General features: G+C 43.7%; 1 protein-coding gene and 1 pseudogene across 1 annotated transcript; both read right to left on the minus strand.

Annotated features, from left to right (window-relative positions):
- Positions 1-5,593: 5,593 nt before the first annotated feature.
- Positions 5,594-6,567, minus strand: LOC115931615 (small ribosomal subunit protein eS4, X isoform-like; annotated as a pseudogene).
- A 3,101-nt stretch (positions 6,568-9,668) lies between these two features.
- Positions 9,669-14,299, minus strand: LOC115931626 (putative zinc finger protein 812). Its single transcript, XM_063701870.1, is given in 4 exon segments — positions 9,669-10,802; positions 12,243-12,343; positions 13,221-13,347; positions 14,267-14,299. Coding segments are annotated over 4 exon segments (1,395 nt in total).
- Positions 14,300-20,359: the final 6,060 nt, after the last annotated feature.

The following is a 20,359-nucleotide window of genomic DNA, read 5'->3' on the forward strand; positions in this document are numbered from 1 at the left end:
CCGGGAGGCGGAGGTTGCGGTGAGCCGAGATCGCGCCACTGCACTCCAATCTGGGGAACAAGAGCATACTTCATCTCAAAAAGAAAATATATGTGTGTGTATGTGTGTGTGTGTATGTATCTATATTAAGCTTTTTTGTATGCCGCTCCTCATGTTCCTGGAGCCTTTCCATGATTCTTCCATATTAAACCTGCCAGTGATAGATGGGATGGTCTGTCTCTTCCATTCAGTCATTCTTTCTGTAGGCCTTTATTTTTTCTTTTTCTTTTTTTTTTTTTTTTTTTTTTTGAGACGGAGTCTCTCTCTGTCCCTCAGGCTGGAGTGTAGTGGTGCAATCTCGGCTCACTGCAAGCTCCGCCTCCTGGGTTCACACCATTCTCCTGCCTAGCCTCCTAAGTAGCTGGGACTACAGGCGCCCGCGACCACGACCGGCTAATTTTTTTGTATTCTTAGTAGAGACGGGGTTTCACGGTGTTAGCCAAGATGGTCCCCATCTCCTGACCTCATGATCCACCCGCCTTGGCCTCCCAAAGTGCTGGGATTACAGGCGTGAGCCACCGCGCCCAGCCTATTTTTTCATTCTTTATTTTATAGAACCTGCTGTTTCCATTGCGTTTTCTTTTTACTTTTTTTTTTTTTTTTTGAGACTGGAGTCTCACTCTGTTGCCCGGGCTGGAGTGCAGTGGTGCGATCTCAGCTCACTGCAACCTCCGTCTCCTGGGTGCAAGTGATTCTCCTGCCTCAGCCTCCCGAGTAGCTGGGATTACAGGTGGCTGCCACTATGCCCAGCTAATTTTTTCTATTTTCAGTACAGAGGGCATTTCGCCATGTTGGCCAGGCTGGTCTCAAACTCCTGACCTTGTGATTTGCCCATCTCAGCCTTGCAGAATGCTGGGATTATAGGTGAAGGGGGCCAGCCCCTCCACACCTGTGGGTATTTCTCATCAGGTGGGATGAGAGACTGAGAAAAGAAATAAGACACAGAGACAAAGTATAGAGAAAGAACAGTGGGCCCAGGGGACCGGCGCTCAGCATCCAGAGGACCCACACTGGCACCAGTCTCTGAGTTCCCTCAGTATTTATTGATTACTATTTTCACTATCTCAGCAAGGGGAATGCAGCAGGAGAACAGGGTGATAGTGGGGAGAAGGTCAGCAAGAAAACATATGAGCAAAGAATCTGTGTCACAAATAAGTTCAAGGGAAGGTACTATGCCTGGGTGTGCACGTAGGCCAGATTTATGCTTCTCTCCACCCAAACATCTCAGTGTAGTAAAGAATAGCAGAGCAGCATTGCCACCAGCATGTCTCACCTCCAGCCACAGGGCAGTGTTCTCCTATCTCAGAAGAGAACAATGTACAATCGGGTTTTATACCAAGACATTCCTTTCCCAGGGGCATTCAGGAGACAGAGGCCTTCCTCTTTTACTAATGCTCCTCAGCACAGACCCTTCACGGGTGTCAGGCTGGGGGACGGTCAGGTCTTTCCCATCCCATGAGGCCATATCTCAGGCTGTCTCAGTGGGGAGAAACTTTGGACAATACCCGGCTTTCCTGGGCAGAGGTCCCTGCGGCTTTCTGCAGTGCATTGTGCCCCTGGTTAATTGAGAATGGAGAATGGCAATGACTTTCATCCAGCATACTGCCTGTAAACATATTGTTAACAAGGCACATCCTGCTCAGCCCTAGATCCCTTAAACCTTGATTCCATACAACACGTTTTGTGAGCATAAGGTTGGGGCTAAAGTTACAGACTAACAGCATCTCAAGGCAAAACAATTGTTTAGGGTACAGATCAAAATGGAGTTTCTTATGTCTTCCTTTTCTACATAGGCACAGTAACAGTCTGATCTCTTTCTTTTCCCTACAATAGGCATGAGCAACCACGCACAGCCACATTTTCAATATAATAATACTTTCTATAAATCTTGATTTTTTTTTTTCTTCACTGAGTATGTATTTCTGGCTGGGCACGTTGCCTCATGCCTGTAATCTCAGCACACTTTGAGAGGCCAATATGGGAGGATCGTTTGAGGCCAGGAGTTGGAGACAAGCCTGGGCAACACAGCAAGACCCTGTCTCCTTAAAAAACAATAAAATTTTTTTGAAAATTCCTTTTTTCTTTTTCTTTTATTTTTTGAGATGGAGTCTCGCTCTGTTGCCCAGGCTGGAGTGCATTGGCACTATCTTGGCTCACTGCAACCTCTGCTCCCTGGTTCAAGCGATTCTTCTGTCTCAGCCTCCCGAGTACCTGGGACTACAGGCCTGCACCACCATGTCCAGCTAATTTTTGTATTTTTAGTAGAGACGTTTCACCATATTGGCTTGGCTGGTCTTGAACTCCTGACCTCATGATCCGCCCACTTTGGCCTCCCAACGTGCTGGGATTACAGATGTGAGCCACTAAGCCTGACCAAAAATATGTATTTCTATTGTTATTTTTCTGATCTTACCACATGGGCCAGGACGTTTCCTATGTTGTAAAATAGCAGTAATACCAGACATTCTCCCCAAGTTTATTCAGAAATGTAACATAATCCCAATAAAAATACCAAAATTTTTTCTGGAGTTAGGTACATTGATGCTAAAAGTTTATATGGAAAAAGAAAATCTGATAATAAGCAAGAAAACAAAAACAAGGCCGGGCACTGTGGCTCATGCCTGTTATCCCAGCACTTTGGGAGGCTGAGGCAGGCAGATCACAAGGTCAGGAGATCAAGACCATCCTGGCCAACATGGTGAAACCGTGTCTCTACTAAAAATGCAAAAATTAGCTGGGCATGGTGGCATGTGCTTGTAATCCCAACTACTTGGGAGGCTGAGGCAGGAGAATTGCTTGAACCCAGGAGGCAGAGGTTGCAGTGAGCTGAGATCGCACCATTGCACCCCAGCCTGGGACAGAGGGAGACTGTGTCAAAAAAAAAAAAAAAAAAGGAAAACAAAAACAAAAGCAATGATGAGCAGCAGATATTAAAACATACTATTGACAATTTTCACGCAAGACAAAGAATTATTTTAAAATAAAAATAAGAAAACATTCTATAAAGCCTCTATAATTAAAACTATGTGGTACTAGTGCATGAAGCAGAAACAGACTAATAAAATATCTATAAATAGACCCAAGAACATGTAGAAATTTGGTTCATAAATGTGGTATTTTGCTGGGCGTGGTGGCTCACGCCTGTAATCCTAGCACTTTGGTAGGTCAAGGCAGGAGGATCGCTTGAGGTCAGGAGTTCGAAACCAGCCTGGCCAACATGGTGAAACCCCGTCTCTACTAAAAATACAAAAAATAGGCTCGGCTGGTGGCTCACGCCTGTAATCCCAGTACTTTGAGAGGCCGAGGTGGGTGAATCACTTGAGGTCGGGAGTTCGAGACCAGCCTAACCAACATGGAGAAACCCCCGTCTCTACTAAGAATACAAAAATAGCCGGGTGTGGTGGCAGGTGCCTGTAATCCCAGCTACTCGGGAGGCTGAGGCAGGAGAATCGCTTCAACCCAGGAAGCAGAGGTTGCAGTGAGCCGAGATCGTGCCATTGCACTCTAGCTTGGGCAATAAAAGCAAAACTCCGTGTCAAAAAAAAAAAAAAAGTGGTGTTTCAGATCGATAGGGCAAAAAATGCCATTTGTAATGGAAAGTCTAAGACAGTTGGTTAGCTATCAGAGAAAAGATGAAATTAAATCTATACTTCATATCATATACAATATACTCCAAATGGACTAGTAATCTAAGTGTGAAAAATAAAACCATACACGTATGTAAGGTGTTCAAGTGATTTCTTGGCTGAGTAAGGAAAAAGATATAACTACAAGGCAGCAATAGCATACAAGCTTCATTTGGGATGTGCTTTCACAGGTTAGCAGTTGGGGAGGTAGCAAACAGCAAGAGAGTATCCACAGGCTTCTACCTGTGGGTCACTTCTCAGAAAGGGTGGAAAGGAAGAGAGACTCCCAGAGGAGAAAGGGAATCAAAGAGGCGGCTTATAAATAACTAAATGATGATACTCACCAGACTGGCAGCATATCTTCCAGTTAAAAAGCTCTGAAGGGCCAGGCAAGGAGGCTCATGCCTATAATCCCAGCACTTTGGGAGGCCAGGGGGGGCGGATCACGAGGACAGGTGTTCAAGACCAGCCTGACCAACATGGTGAAACCCCATCTCTACTAAAAATACAAAAATTAGCCAGGCATGGTGGCGTGCACCTGTAATCCCAGCTACTCAGGAGGCTGAGGCAGGAGAAACACTCGAAGCCGGGAGGTGGAAGTTGCAGTGAGCTGAGATCTTGCCACTGTACTCCAGTCTGGACAACAGAGTGAGACTCCATCTCAACAACAAAAAAAAAAGGTTCTGCAGGACAGTAGGGGGATGGGATTTTCATAGCCTCTGGAGTTATCTTATCTATGGCTATCAGATATTGGACATAATTTCAGAGAATACAAAGAAGGCACACTTGAGATGGCTAAAAATAGGCTTGTTCAGGCTATGTTTCAAACAATCAAGTGTGTTAAAATTGCAGTTTGGCAGGGATTGGCTATTGTGAATACTAGTGAGATAAACATTGGTGTACAAATATTTCTTTGAGCACCTGCTCTCAACACTTTTGGATATATATGCCAAAGTGGAATGTCTGGATCATATGGTAATTCTGTTTAATCTTATTTGTTTGTTTGAGATAGGGTCTCACTCTGTTGTCTAGGCTCGAATGCAGTGACGTGATCATGGATCACTGCAGTCCTCAACTTACTGGGCTCAGGTAATCCTCCCACCTCAACCTCCCAGGTAGCAGAGATTACAGGTGCATGCCACCACCATCCTTGGCTGAATTTAAAAAAATTTTTTTTGTAAAGACCATATTTCACCATATGCCCAGGCTGGTCCTGAAGTCCTAATCTCAAGGAATCCCCTGGCCTCAGCCTCCCAAAGTGCTGGGATTACAGGTGTGAGCCATCACATCCAGCATGGTTTTGATTTTCATTTTCATGATGTTTAGTGATGTTGAGCATCTTTTCATGAGCATCTTTTCCTGTGTTTATTGGCCATCTGTGTATCTTCTTTGGTGATATTATTCAAGTCCTTTTTCTGTATTTGAATTGGGTTTTGTTGTTGTTACTCTCAGGTTCTAGAAATTTAAAAAATAAACTCCAGATATTTGTCCCCAGTCGGATACAGGACTTGAAAATATTTTCTCCCATTTGTAGATTGTCTTTTCACTCTCTTGTTATTATGCTTTGATGCACAAAATTTGTATTATTGATTAGGTTCAACTCATAATTTTTCTTGTGTTACCTGTGTGGTTGATGACATAACTAAGAAGTCATTTCCAATTCCAATATCATGAAGCTTTCTCACCTATGTTTTCTTCTAATAGGTTTTCAGCTCTAGCTCTTACGCTACACTTAGGTTTTTGATCCATTTTTTAAAAATCATGCCACATTATTATTATTATTAAGATGGAGGCTTGCTGTCTCCCAGGCTGGAGTGCAGTGGTGTGATCTCAGCTCACTGCAACCTCCACCTCCCAGGTTCAAGTGATTCTCCTGCCATTGCTTCCTGAGTAGCTGGGATTACAGGTGCACGCCACCACGCCCGGCTACTTTTTGTATTTCTTTTTAGTAAACACAGGGCTTCACCATGTTGGTCAAGCTGATCTCGAACACCTGACCTCGTGATCCACCCGCCTCGGCCTTCCAAAGTGCTGGGATTAGAGGCGTGAGCCACTGTGCCCGGCCATGCCACATTATTTTTAATTATGTACAAAGATCTAAAATGTCACTCAGGGGCCATTTCATCCACCACTCTGTTTGGCCACCAGTCTTTTGTCTGTCTCTTCTGCAATAGTGAGGTGGATACCCTTTCCTCGGGGAAGAGAAATCCATGGTCTGTTGCCCTTGCCAATAACAAAAATGTTGGAAAATCTAGTGGCAAATCTGTTGCCACTGGCATCTTTCACGTAAACCACTTTGAAAGATCGAGGGTGCCACTCTCTGTTGATCACACCAATTCTTCCCAGGTTAGCACTTCCAGTCACCATACACAGGTTCCAGTGTCAATCTTGATGAAATCAGTAATCTTGCCAGTCTCCAAATCAATCTGAATGGTATCATTCACCTTGATAAGGGGATCAGGGTAGCAGATGGCGTGAGCATCAAGAGTCACCAGATGAGGGATTCTTTTTGTGCCCACGAAGATTTTTCTCAGTTTGCATAACATGTACTTGGTCTCCTCAGGTGTAGTACGTTGTACAGCAAGGTGACCCTTGTTGTCACAGGTCAGATGGAAATTCTCTCCCATCTTGTCAGTGTTGATGACATCCATGAATCCAGCAGGGTAGTTTATATCAGTTCGGACCTTGCCATCGATCTTAACCGCTAAGGGAAAATCTTTACTTCAACTCCTGTCAGGGCATACTTAAGTCTGTTCCTTAGGAAAATGATGAGGGGTAAACACTCTCTCAACTTGTGGGGACTGGTGGATGGATGAGGAGCAAACACACCAGTCAATTTATCCAACATTCAATGCTTTGGAGCTGCTACCCCCTTCAGATGCTTCTTGGGACCACAAGCCATGGCTGTGTTAGGCAAGGAAAGAGTTCATGATTTTTCATCTGTTTTTTTTTTTTTTTTTTTTTTTGAGACGGAGTTTCACTCTTGTTGCCCAGGCTGGAGTGCAATAGTGTGATCCCAGCTCACTGCAACCTCCGCCTCCACGGTTCAAGCAATTCTCCTGCCTCAGCCTCCTGAGTAGCTGGGATTACAGGAGCCTGCCACCGTGCCCGGCTAATTTTTGTGTTTTTAGTACAGACAGGGTTTCACCATATTGGCCAGGCTGGTCTCGAACTCCTGACCTGAAATGATCTGCCTACCTTAGCTTCCCAGAGTGCTGGGATTACAGGCATGAGCCACCTTGCCCTACCCAACAAACTTCTTTTTCAAGATTGCTTTCATTGTATGGACTCCAGTGAGATTCCGTATGTGTGTGGACTTTTGTAACCCAAACTTCAGCAGTGACTTAACATGATTTTTGCCACATTCTGCTAGTCACAGAGATGAAGCCTGCTACAATGTGAGAGGACTACACAAAGGTATGAGTATTGAGAAGCAGAGATTATTGGGGAACAATTTGGAGGCTGGATACTACAGAGAAGAAATGGGCAATACCCAAAAACACTACCTGTGCAATCTGGAAACAGCTTTCTTTTTCTTTTTTTAATTTTGAGGCAGAGTATCCCTCTGTTGCCCAGGCTGGAGTGCAGTGGCGCGATCTCAACTCACTGCAACCTCCATTTCCTGGGTTCAAGCGATTCTTGTTCCTGTCTCTCTAGTAACTGGGACTACAGGAATGCACCACCACACTTGGCTAATTTTTTTTAATTTTTAGTAAAGACAGGGTTTGGCCATGTTGCCCAGCCTGGTCTCAAACTTCTGAGCTCAGGCAATCCACCCCCTTTCCCTCCCAAAATGTTGTGATTACAAGCATGAGCCACTGTGCCCGGACTTTTTCTTTTCCCTTTTTTTTTTTTTTTTGAGAGAGTTTTGCTGTGTCCCCCAGGCTGGAATGTGCAGTGGTGCAATCTGGGCTACCTGCAGCCTCCACCCCCCAGGTTCAAGCGATGCTCCCACCTCAACCTCCAGAGTAGCTGGGGACTACAGGCATGAGCCACCACACCCAGCTAATTTTTGTATATTTTTTAGAGATGGGCTCACCATGTTACTCAGGCTGGTCTCAAACTAAGGGGCTCAAAGTGCTGGGGTTACAGGCATGGGCCACTGTGCCTGGCCTTGCAATCCTACTTTTTTTTTTTTTTTTTGAGATGGAGTTTCACTGTTGTTGCCCAGGCTGGAGTGCAATGGGATGATCTCGGCTCACCCCAACCTCCACTTCCTGGGTTGAAGTGATTCTCCTGCCTCAGCCTCCTGAGTAGCTGGGATTACAGGCGTGTCGCCACACCCTGCTAATTTTTTGTATTTTTAGTAGAGACGGGGTTTCACCACGTTGGTCATGCTGTTCTGGAACTCCTGACCTCAAGTGATCTACCCGCCTCGGCCTCCCAAAGTATTGGGATTACAGGCATGAGCCACCGTGCCCAGCCACAATCCTACTTTTAAGAATTTTTTTTTATACTAAGTCCAGGATTCAGTCTAAACTTCTAAGAATTTGCCTTAAAGGTAAACCTTTAACAATTCAAATAAGTTCAAGAGTATTAATTGCAGCACTGTTTGTAATTTCAATTTGAATACCTAAATGCTCTCAAGTATTAGAGTATCTGAATATATGGTACATCAACCAATGGAGTATCCTGCAGCTCTAGAAATGAATGAAGATCTCTATGAACTCATATTAAGTGATTTCCAAGATACATGGTTAAGTAAAAACACAAACTCCATCTCAAAAAATAAAATTTTGTGTTTTTAACCTCATTTATTTAAAATTAAATGAATTTGTAAGCCATTTGGTCTGTGGTATTCTGTTATGGTTGCCTGAGCTGATTAAGGCAGATTTTGGCACTGAGAAGTGAGGCACTGCAATTAAAAACAAACAAAAAAACTAAAAATGTGAAGCAGCTTTGAAACTGACAAATGAGTAGAGGCTGGAAAAATTCTGATGTGCAAGCTGGAAATAATAGGGTGATTCTGGTGAGGTGTCATTGGGGAATGAGGAACATGCTATTGGGAGATGAAGAAAAGACAACCCTTTATATGAAGTGGTGAAGAACTTAGCAAAACTGTATTCTAGCATTTTGTGGAAGGTAGAGCTTGAGAGAGATAAAACTGGGTATGTATCACTAAGATCTGTAATTAAAGTGTTAAAGGACACAGGAAGCTTCATTCTTCCTGACTGCTTATAGTATAATGCAAAAGAGGAGACCTGAATTGCAGAAGAAATTGTTAAGGAAAAAGAAACCAGAACCTGGAGATTTGGAAAATTCTCAGCCTATCCATAATGCAAAAATTAGAAAACTTGTACTGAAGAGAATCCTGAATGTGTGGCTGAACAATCATCTGACAAAGAGATCATGAGTGGGATTCATGGACTATATCAGCCATCTTAACAGAAGTGAGCACAAAGACTGGATTATACTAGAAGAGACACTTCCACTTAGGTTGTGCCACCTAAAATGGACAGAGAAGACAGAACAGGTAAGGCTGTCACATATCATAGATTTTACAAGAAGGGACACAGAAATAATCAGCTGTGAAAGTGCACTGGCAGTTAAGGATGGTTTCATACCTGCCATGCTCTGCAGGATCCGTGGGAACAGAAGAGACCCTTAGAGGAGCATCTTTTAACAACCCACCTCTGGGGCCTACATCATCATGGCTTCTGGGAAATTTTGACATGAATGTGCCACACTGGCAGCTACTAACAGGGGCTGGGACCGATCTAGATTACTTATCTCATACAGAAATTCTTAATGCTATGATCTTAGAAATCTAATCACCAAGGTAAGGTAGCCTGTAGTACTGACCTCACCATCCATTACACTTCGTCACAGATGCCCAGACTCAGGCAATCATGAAGTTGTATTCAGAACCTGTAGGTTAATTTCAGACCCTTGGGATGGCATCCAAGGCCAATTCATGAGCCATTACAACCTCCAAAATGCATTTAGGACAAATCTGAATATCTTTAGTATCACTGCCACTAATTAAAGATGGCAACCAATGAGCTAAATGGTAACATTCATACCCTTATATTCATAGCGTTCCTCCCCAGTGTGAATTCTTTCATGTCTACTTAGGTGTGAGGAAACAGCAAAAGCTTTCCCACATTCTTTACATACGAAGGCTTTGTCTCTGGTATGAGTTCGCAGGTGAACATTAAGGGGTGAGGAATATAGAAATGCTTTCCCACATATCTTGCATACAAAGGGCCTTTCTTCATGGTGAGTTTTCAAATGTTTACTACGATCGGAAGAAGGAATGAAGGTCTTCCCACATTCAACACATCCATAAGGCTTCTCTCCTGTGTGAATTCTTTTATGTTGAATAAGGGTTGAGGATCCATTGAAGGCTTTCCCACATTCCTTACACTGATAGGGTTTCTCTCCAGTGTGATTTCGTATGTGTATAGCAAGGCACGTGTACTGAGTGAAGGCTTGGCCACATTCCTTACATTCATAGGGTTTTATTCCAGTGTGAGTTCTTACATGTTGAGTAAGGTGAGTTGACCTAGTGAAGGCTTTCCCACATTCCGTATATTTGTGTGATTTTATTCCAGTGTGAATTTGAATGTGAACATTAAAGGATGAGAAATTTCTAAAGGATCTTCCACATTCTTTACATTCAAAGGACTTCTCTCCTTTATGAATTTTCACATGTGCAGAAAGTTTAGAAAAATTAGTGAAGGATTTCCCATGTTTCTTAGTCTTTTTAGATTTCTTTTCAGTATGAACTGTTACACACTGCTTTAGGTGTGAGGAATGAGTGATGGCTCTCCTACATTCCTGAAATTCACAGAGTTTCTCTCCAATGTGGATTCCCATGTGATTATCAAGGCTTGCAAAATACTTAAAGCCTTTTTTACATTCCTTACATTTGTAGGGTTGTCTTGCATTGAGAATTCCAAGATGTGCAGCAAGATCTGGAGTTAAGGTGAAGACTTTTCCACATGGATTAAATTTGGAAAGTTCCTGTGCAATAGAGGCTTCCTTGTGCACACTGAGGATGTCTTTTCCATAACAATTACCCTCAAAAATGTTCCCTCCATTCTGAGCTCTCATGTGTGTCTTAAGGCAAAACCATTCACTGAAGACCTCTCCACAATTCTCACAGAGTTTCCATCCACTGTAGCTTCATGTCTGCTGATGAAGGGATAAAGGATTTAAAATGTTTTCAGACATATTAAGAGATTTCACCCATCTGAACACAGAAACATTATTTTGGTGACAATTATCATTTTACTTTTTAATGTTTAATTTTTTTTCATTTCCTACCCTCTTGATTTCTTCCAGATTGAATGATGGGATCTTTTGCTAGAATTTTATGCCACTGGCTGTAATTACTCAAAAAAAAAAAAACTTTTTAATTGTCAGGGGTGGTTTGAGACAGGGTCTCACTCTGTCACCCAGGCTGGTACCATGGCAGAATCACAGCTCACTGCGGCCTTAATCTCCCAGGTTCAAGTCATCATCCTGCCTCAGTGCCCCAAGGAGCTTCGACTACAGTTGCATGGCAACACACCCAGCTAATTTTTTATTTTTTGTAGAGACAGGGTCTCCCTGTTGCCCAGGCTGGTCTTGAACTCCTAGACTCAAGTGGTTCTCCTGCCTCAGCTTCCCAAGCTGCTGGGATTACAGGCATCAGCCATTGTACCCAGCAAAATAGTGTAGATTTTCATGAAACTGTTCCAATCCTCAATGTCTAGTTACATATGTGGGAATATGTACTTGTCGGTATTTTGCAGTGACAAGTTATATAGGTATGGAACATCACAAAATTCATCACATTCAGACTATCTCTCCAGAGACTTTGCTCCCTCGATGGTGCAGGCTACTTCTCTAATTCTCTTAAGTATCTCTCATTTGTGCTGTTTCTTTTTCATTGCACACTCCACCTCCCAGGTTTAAGCAATTCTGCCTCAGCCTCCCAAGTAACTGGGATTACAGGTGCCCACCACCATGCCTGGCTAATTTTGTATTTTTAGTAGAGACAGAGGCTAGTCTCAAAGTGCTAACCTCAAGTGATCCACCCACCTTGGCATCCCAAAGTGCTGGGATTACAGACTCAGTTTATTTTCCTTCTTTCTTTCTTTCTTTTTTTTGTGAGATGAAGTCTCACTCCATCGCCCAGGCTGGAATGAAGTGGTGCAATCTTGGCTCACTCAGTAACCTCCACCTCTGGGTTCAAGTGATTTTCCTGCCACAGCCTCCCAAGTAACTGGTATGACAGGTGCCCACCACCACACTCGGCTAATTTTGTATTTTTAGTACAGATGGAGTTTCACCATGTTGGCCAGGCTAGTTTTAAACCCCTGACCTAAAGTGACCACCTACCTCAACCTCCCATAGTGTTGGGATTACAGGCATGAACCACCACATCCAGCCTCTTTTTAAAATCAGAGATGGGATCTTCCTATATTGTCTAGGCTGGTCTTAAACTACTGGGCTTAAATGATCCTCCCACCTCAGCCTCCCTAGTAGCTGGGATTACAGAAGTAAACCATAGCTCTGACCGTGCTGATTTCCTAGAATGGAATTCTCAATATTTTCTGAGAGGAAACTAAGAAATATCACTCATCCTACCATTTGTATCCCATTGAATATTGGATTCCTCAAAAAACCCTGCTGAAGTGATGACCATTTGGTTCTAGGTTGTATTTCCCATTCTGAAGTTAAGCAGAAAAAGAAATGTAAGGATTTATAGAAGAAATGTTTAAAACAATGAGTCATTTGTACTTGTTTTCTAATTAAACACAGTAATAAAAGATAGGCCAGAGAACTTTGAGGATTTTGATATGTCAAAAATTTGGCTATAAGGACGTGGGGTTTATTACACAATTGATGTGTTTAGATAGTTTATTACAAACTGCTTCTGTGAAAAATAAAACAATAGGGAAGAGGAAGAGAAGATTATCAGGAAAGGAAAGTAGGAAAGATTGGGATAAACAGCATGTATCAAAATGATAAAGTTAACAAAAAAAGAACAGGTAGTTTTGTTAGGTCATAGGAATGTTTGACTAGATGGAAAATAAAAGTCAGAGATATCTGAAATTCTGAGAAAAATAGCTTAAATCTTCTGAGGTAAAGTGGACCTTAAAAAAAATTTTTTTTTTTTTTGAGATGGAGTCTCACTCTGTCACCCAGGCTGGAGTGCAGTGATGCAGTCTTGGCTCACTGCAACCTCTGCCTCCCAGGTTCAAGTGATTCTACTGTCTCAGCCTCCTGAGTGGCTGGGACTACAGGGATGTGCCACCATACCCAGCAAATTTTCTGCATTTTTAGTAGAGATGGGGTTTCACTGTGTTAGCCAGTCTGGTCTTGATTTCCTGACCTCATGATCTGCCCACCTTGGCATCCCAAAGTGCTGGGATTAAAGGCGTGAGCCACCAAGCCCGGCCTAGTCTTTATTTTTATGATTTTTTTTTGAGAGATGCGGTCTCACAATATTGTCCATGCTAATATCAAACTCCTACACTCAAGCACTTCTCCCACCTCAGCCTCCCAAGTATCTGGGACTACAGGTGCAGGGCACCATGCCAAGCAAAATGATGTTACTCTTACCCACAGAGGCCAGGTTCACATAGTTCTCCAACATCACATCTCTGTAGAGGCATTTCTCAGTTGTGTCCAGTAAAGCCCACTCCTCTGGGGTGAACTCCACAGCCACATCATCAAACGTCACTGAATCCTAAGTCATCACACACATGCTGGTTTGAGCCAATGAACACTGCCACGAATGTTCACTGGAGAATGAGGAAGGGGAAACTTATACTCACTTATATGTGGTTCTGAGATCTCCCAAGATCTACTCCAGGGTTTAATGTCTCAGGAGCTCTTGTGTCTAAGCAATCAAGGTGAACCTACTAGAGGCATATGCCTTGAACAGCACTTTAAAAATTTTTTTAATTCTTTTTTTGTTTGATCTATTTTTAATTTTTAAATACTTTTATTTTTAAATTTTAAATTTTTATTTTGATGAGAACAGTACTTCCTAAGCATGAATTTTTATCTATCTCTCTATCTATCTATCTAATCTGTTTATTTATTTCTATATAAAGACAGGGTCCCACTGTGTCACACAGGCACAATCGCTGCCGACTGCAACTTCGATCTCCTGGGCTGAAGTTCTCCTCCCACCCCAGCCTCCTGAGTAGCTGGAATTACAGGCATGAGCCACTGCTCACTGCTTACACTTTATCTCAGCACAACCAGGTTAGGAGCTCTTCCTGTCCCATTGGTGTCTATGCAGCACACTCCTCAGCACACTGCAGATGCCTGATAAATGCTGATAAGTGAATAATTTGATAAAAGGACACTTTCATTGGCTTTATCATCTGTCACTGCACCCAGCAATGTAAGAAAGATGCAGTTGGCACCATGAAGGTCAAGCTTAAGTAGTAATTACTGAGCTACCGGACTGATTTTCAAGTTAACACTTTATGTATAGGAAACTTCATTCCCTGGGGAAATTCATCTGGGGACTCAGTCCTTGAGTAAGGCTTCATTTGCTCTAAGAAAGCTCTGGAGATGAGTCTGTCTAGAAGGAAATGTGTCTACCTATTGGATGTAAGCATGTCATTTTGTACAATGGCACATTTTCTTTTTACCTGATAAGAATTTGCCAGGTAGTCCTCCACCATCGTTCCTATCTTTGTCTTTTCTTCAAAATGGCAGATTGGTTCCCTGGAAAAAAACCCTAGTGGAAAAGTAAGAAGGCATGAGAAGCCAGAGCAGCCCACATTCTCATGCCCAGAAGTCATTCCATCCTAGCTTGAAATTCCCATATGCTCCTGCACACTCGAGAAAACTACACACACACAACACTTTCATGAAATGCCATAGTAGTCCTGTGTCACCTAGACTCAGAAAAGCAGACATGGGCCAAACTGCCTGTTGGGTAAAGGGATATAGTTTCATTTTTCAAGGAAACTTACACCCTGAAAAATGTGACTCTCTATCTGCCCATAGTAGTAACACTCATGAAGCTTATGTAGCATTTCCTAAGGCGCACAAACCAGGGCTGAATTCTAAAACAGCATTCTGACTGGGCACAGTGGCTCATGCCTGTAATCCCAACATTTTGGGAGGTGAAGGTGGGCAAATCGCTTGAGGTCAGGTGTTGAAAACCAGCCTGACCAACATGGCAAAACCTCGTCTCTACTAAAAAAAAAAAAAAAAAAAAAAAAAAATTACAGGAGACTGAGGTAAAGAATTGCTTGAACCAGGGAAGCAGAGGTTGCAGTGAGTCAAGACTGTGCCACTGCACTACAGCCTGGGTAATAGAGTGAGGCTCCATTTAACAAACAAACAATATTAGCCAAGCCTGGTGATATGTGCTTGTGGTCCCATCTGCATGGGGGACTGAGGCAAGATAATCACTTTAACCCAAAAGGTGGAGGTTGCAGTGAACTGAGATTGCACCACTGCACTCCAGCCTGGGTGAGAGAGCAAGATTCTGTCTACAATAAATAAATAAAACAAAACAAAACAAAACAAAATAGTATTCTACATCTTCAATTCCTCCTAAAAGAACCAGTGGTGGCTCACGCCTGTAATCCCAACACTTTGGCAGGCCAAGGCAAGCAAATCACTTGTGGTCAGGAGTTCAAGATCAGCCTGACCAACACTGAGAAACCCGTCTCTACTAAAAATACAAAATTAGCCTGTAATCCCAGCGACTCGGGAGGCTGAGGCAGGAGAATTGTTTGAACCCAGGAGGCAGAGGTTGCGGTGAGCCGAGATTGCACCATTGCTCTCTAGCCTGGGCAACAAGAGTGAAACTCCATCTTGAGAAAACAACAGAACAAAAGAAAAGAAAAAAACAGTGGCATGCCTGCTCAGGCCCAGCGCACTGGACTCTTATGTTGTGGAGGACGACCTAAATCAGAATCTCTGAAAAAGAGCATCAACAAGGACTTACCATGGGACAAATCAATGACTGCCATGCTCTGAAGCCATGGTCAGTTGTGCCTCAATGCTCTCTTCCTTGATGCCAAGATTACCTCAGGGCAACTTATGAATCTAGGTGAATAGAGGCAATCTCCATTCCTCTTTGTACAGGGTTATTTGAAGTCCTGTTTGTATCACGCATCAAACATCAGTCATCGAACATTATGCATGAGCTTTCTCGCTGCAGGTGACAAATGTGAAGGCCACCAAAAACTGTACACTCAGTATCGTCACTCAGTAATGATAGTATTAATAACAGCAACTGACATTTACTGAGGACTAGTATGTCAGAAGTAGCTCTACTAGCTATATACCTGCTCACTTAATTATCATAACCATCCTTCCCAATAGCTATCATTACCTCTATCTGTCTATCTATCTATGTATCTATCTATCTATCCATCCATCCAGACAGGGTCTCACTCTGTTGCCCAGGTTGAAGTGCAATGGCACTAACACAGCCCTCTGTAGCCTAGACCTCCCAGGCTCAAGTGATCCTCCCACCTCAGTCTCCTGAATAGGTGGGCCCACAGGTGTGCATCACCACACCTTATTATCATTATATTACTATTATTATTATGAGACAGAGTCTCACTCTCCCACCCAGGCTGGAGTGCAGTGGCACGATCTCGACTCTGTAACCTCTGCCTCCCAGGTTCAAGTGATTATCAGGCCTCAGCCTCCTGAGTAGCTGGGATTACAGGTATGCAGTATGCCTGGCTAATATTTGTATTTTTACTAGAGATGGTGTTTCGCCATATCGGCCAGGTTGGTCTCAAACTCCTGGCCTCAAGTGATTCTCCCACTTCAGCCCCCAAAGCGGCTAGGAATACAGGTGCACACCACTGTGTGGGGAAAAGAAAGAGAGACCAGATTTTTACTGTGTCTATGTAGAAAAGGAAGACATAAGAAACTCCATTTTGATCTGTACTAAGAAATATTGTTTCTGATTTGAGATGCTGTTAACCTGTAACTTTAGCCCCAACCCTGTGCTCACAGAAACATGTGTGGTAATGAATCAAAGTTTAATTGATTTAGGGCTGTGCAGGATGTGCCTTGTTAACAATATGTTTGCAGGCAGTATGCTTGGTAAAACTCATCACCATTCTCCATTCTTGATTAACCAGGGACAAAATGCACTGCAGAAAGCTGCAAGGACCTCTGTCCATGAAAGCCTGGGTATTGTCCAAGGTTTCCCCCACTGAAACAGCCTGAGATATGGCCTCATGGGAAAGGAAAGACCTTACCATCTCCCAGCCCAACACCCATAAAGGGTGTTGCGGGAAGTCAAGGACCCCAAACGGAGGGACTGGCTGAAGCCATGACAGAAGAACGTGGATTGTGAAGATTTTATGGACATTTATTAGTTCTCCAAATTAATACTTTTGTAATTTCTTATGCCTGTCTTTACTGCAATCTCTAAACATAAATTGTAAAGATTTCATGGACACTTATCACTTCCCCAATCAGTACCCCTGTGATTTCCTATGCCTGTCTTTACTTTAGTCTCTTAATCTTGTCAGTTGAGGAGGATGTATATCATTCCAGGACCCTGCAATAATTGTGTTAACTACCAAAATTGTACAGCATATGTGTTTGAGCAATATGAAATGTGGGCACGCTGAAAAAAGAACAGGATAAGAGCAATTGTTCAGGGAATAAGAGAGATAACCTTAAACTCTGACCGCTGGTGAGCCAGGCAGAACAGAGCCCTATTTCTCTTCTTTCAAAAGCAAACAGGAGAAATATCACTGAATTCCTTTTCTCAGCATGGAACATCCCTGAGAAAGAGAATGCACACCTAGGGGTAGGTCTCTGAACTGGCCCCAACCCCTCCCCCGGGGCATACCTGTCTCTTATGGTCGAGATTGCAGAGGTGAAATAAACTCCAGTCTCCCATAGCGCTCCCAGGCTTATTAGGAAGAGGAAATTCCCACCTAATAAACTTTGGTCAGACCGGTTGATCTCAAAACCCTGCCTCCTGATAAGATGTTATCAATGACAGTGGTGCCCGAAACTTCATTAGCAATTTTAATTTCACCTCGGTCCAGTGATCTCGCCCTGCCTCCACTTGCCTTGTGATATTCTATTACCCTGTTAAATACTTGATGTCTGTCACCCACACCTATTCGCACACTCCCTCCCCTTTTGAAAATCCCTAATAAAAACTTGCTGGTTTTTGTGGCTTGTGGGGCATCATGGATCCTACCAACGTGTGATGTCTCCCCCGACACCCAGCTTTAAAATTTCTCTCTTTTGTACTCTGTCCCTTTATTTCTCAAGCCAGCCGACGCTTAGGAAAATAGAAAAGAACCTACGTGATTATTGGGGCAGGTCCCCCAATAAAAGGGTCTGTGCTGAGGAGTAGTGAAAGAGGGAGGCCTCTTTGCAGTTAAGAGGAAGGCTTCTGTCTCCTGCCCATCCCTGGGAATGGAATGTCTCAGTGTAAAGCTGACCATTCCCATTCATTCTATTCTGATAGGAGAAAACCACCCTGCAGCTGGAGGTGAGATATGCTGGCAGCAATACTGCTCTGTTACTCTTTGCTACACTGGGATGTCTGGGTAAAGAGAAACATAAATCTAGCCTATGTGCACATCCAGGCACAGTACCTTTCCTTGAACTTATTCATGATACAGATTCCTTTGCTCACTTATTTCCCTGCTGACCTTCTCCCCACCTGTTGCCCTGCTACACTTCCCTTGCTAAGATAGTAAAAATAATAATCAATAAATACTGAGGGAACTCAGAGGCCGGCGCCTGTGCAGGTCCTCCTTATGCTGAGCACCAGTCCCCTGGGCCAACTGTTCTTTCTCCATACTTTGTCTCTGTGTGTTATTTCTTTTCTCAGTCTCTCATCCCACCTGATGAGAAATACCCATAGGTGTGGAGGGGCTGGCCCCCTTCACCACTGGGTCTAATTTTTTGTATTTTCAGTAGAGACAAGGTTTCACCAGGTTGCCCAGGCTGGTCTCAAACTCTGGGCTCAAACAATCCTCCTGCCTTGACCTCCCAAAGTGCTGGGATAATAAGCATGAGCCACCGTGCCTGGCTCATTACCTCTATTTAATACTGAAAAAATCCTACATTCAAATAACCCTAATAATTAGTCTGATATTTGTCCTTAGAGCCTGATCTCCTGTGGATGCTGTTACCCCCTAATATGACCAGGAGGCAGTCCAGACCTGCACAGAACTATTAAGTATTCACCAGCCACGTGTGTTATTGCTAACTTCACTATGTACCTAAGATGACTGAAGAACAGAATTTAAAATATTCAAAAGATGGCCAGGCGCGGTGGCTCACACCTGTAATCCCTGCACTTTGGGAGGCTGAGGCAGGCAGATCACCTGAGGTCAGGAGCTCGAGACCAGCCTTGGCAAACATGGCAAAATGCCATCTCTATGGCAAAACGCCATCTCTATGGCAAAACCCTGTTTCACCATGTTGGCGAGGCTGGTCTCAAACTCCTGACCTCAGGTGATCCACCTGCCTCGGCCTCCCAAAGTGTTGGGATTACAGATGTGAGCCAGGGTGTCTTGCATGCCTTTCTTAAGTAGAAAGGCTTGTAGCTGGTAACAACTAGAAAACAAATAACGTCCAAGAAAATAAAAATTTAAAAAAACGAAAGGCCTACAGTCTACACGTGTTCATATTTACATACAGAAATAGACACACCCTAAACAACTATGTTTTTTCCATCCAAATGTAATGTGTCAAAAATAAGCAAAGGACACCAAGGCAATGCCAGATTCTCAGATGAGACATTTTTTAGCAAATTAATGGAAGTCAGAGCCCTCTTGAAACCAATTTAACGCCGGTGCTCACCAAGAACACGCCAGAATCGCCAGGTTCCTGACGTGGGAGGATGCGGGGCCAGAGCCAACCTTACCGGAATGGCAGAAATCCTTTTCCTTTCGGAAAGAAAAAAATTCACCAAGGTTGCTTTAGAAGCTTTTGAAGAGGGGAGCACAGTGGATGAAAGCACTCCAGAAAACATCCCACGGACGCGGGACAAACACACTTCCTGACGCGGCTCCTGACATGGACCGACTGAACCTGCAGCTGGGAACTGGCCACGCTGGGAGGACCAAGAACCCCTGGAGAAGCTAGTGAAATGAGCAGGATCCGAGAGGCTCCTGGGCGACCGAGCCCAATCCTTCCTTTGCCGTCCCCCCGCTGTCTCCAGGACCCCCAAGCAGGAGCGGAACTCACAGCCGGGGTCAACTCCACCAGGATAAAGGTGAAACAGCACTGATCGTGGGCAACCAGCGCGGGAAAAGATAGTGGCGGCGGGCTGACGTCACTTCCGCTACGAGCCTCGGGAAGGACTGGGCTTCTGGGATCCAGTTTCAGCCACGTAGGACCAGGTTATTAGAAATGCTTGTTCCCCGGTGCGTAAAGAAATAGCACTTGAACATAAATTTAATTTCCTCAGTAAGCCCATTTTACTTTCGGCAGAACAGGTACACTAGCCAGCAGTTTTGCCACTAGAGTACACTAAACAAAGGAAACAGGGTCATTTATAACCTGACGTGTCCACCCTACTGCAGCGTCCGGTTTCCATTGGCTGGAATGCAACATCACATTCTGTATTTGACCCGGTTGGCTACGAAGTCAGAACTTTTTAAAAGAGGCAAAGGCAGAGGAGAACAAAGGAAGGAGGAAATAACTTGTGGAATGCTGAGAAAGCTAAAAACACCTTCAAATAAGGAAGAGGAACAGGCTATGACCTAATGCTTGCTTGGACC

The sequence above is a fragment of the Gorilla gorilla genome, chromosome 20 (assembly GCF_029281585.2).
Source record: "Gorilla gorilla gorilla isolate KB3781 chromosome 20, NHGRI_mGorGor1-v2.1_pri, whole genome shotgun sequence".
NCBI lineage: Eukaryota > Metazoa > Chordata > Mammalia > Primates > Hominidae > Gorilla > Gorilla gorilla.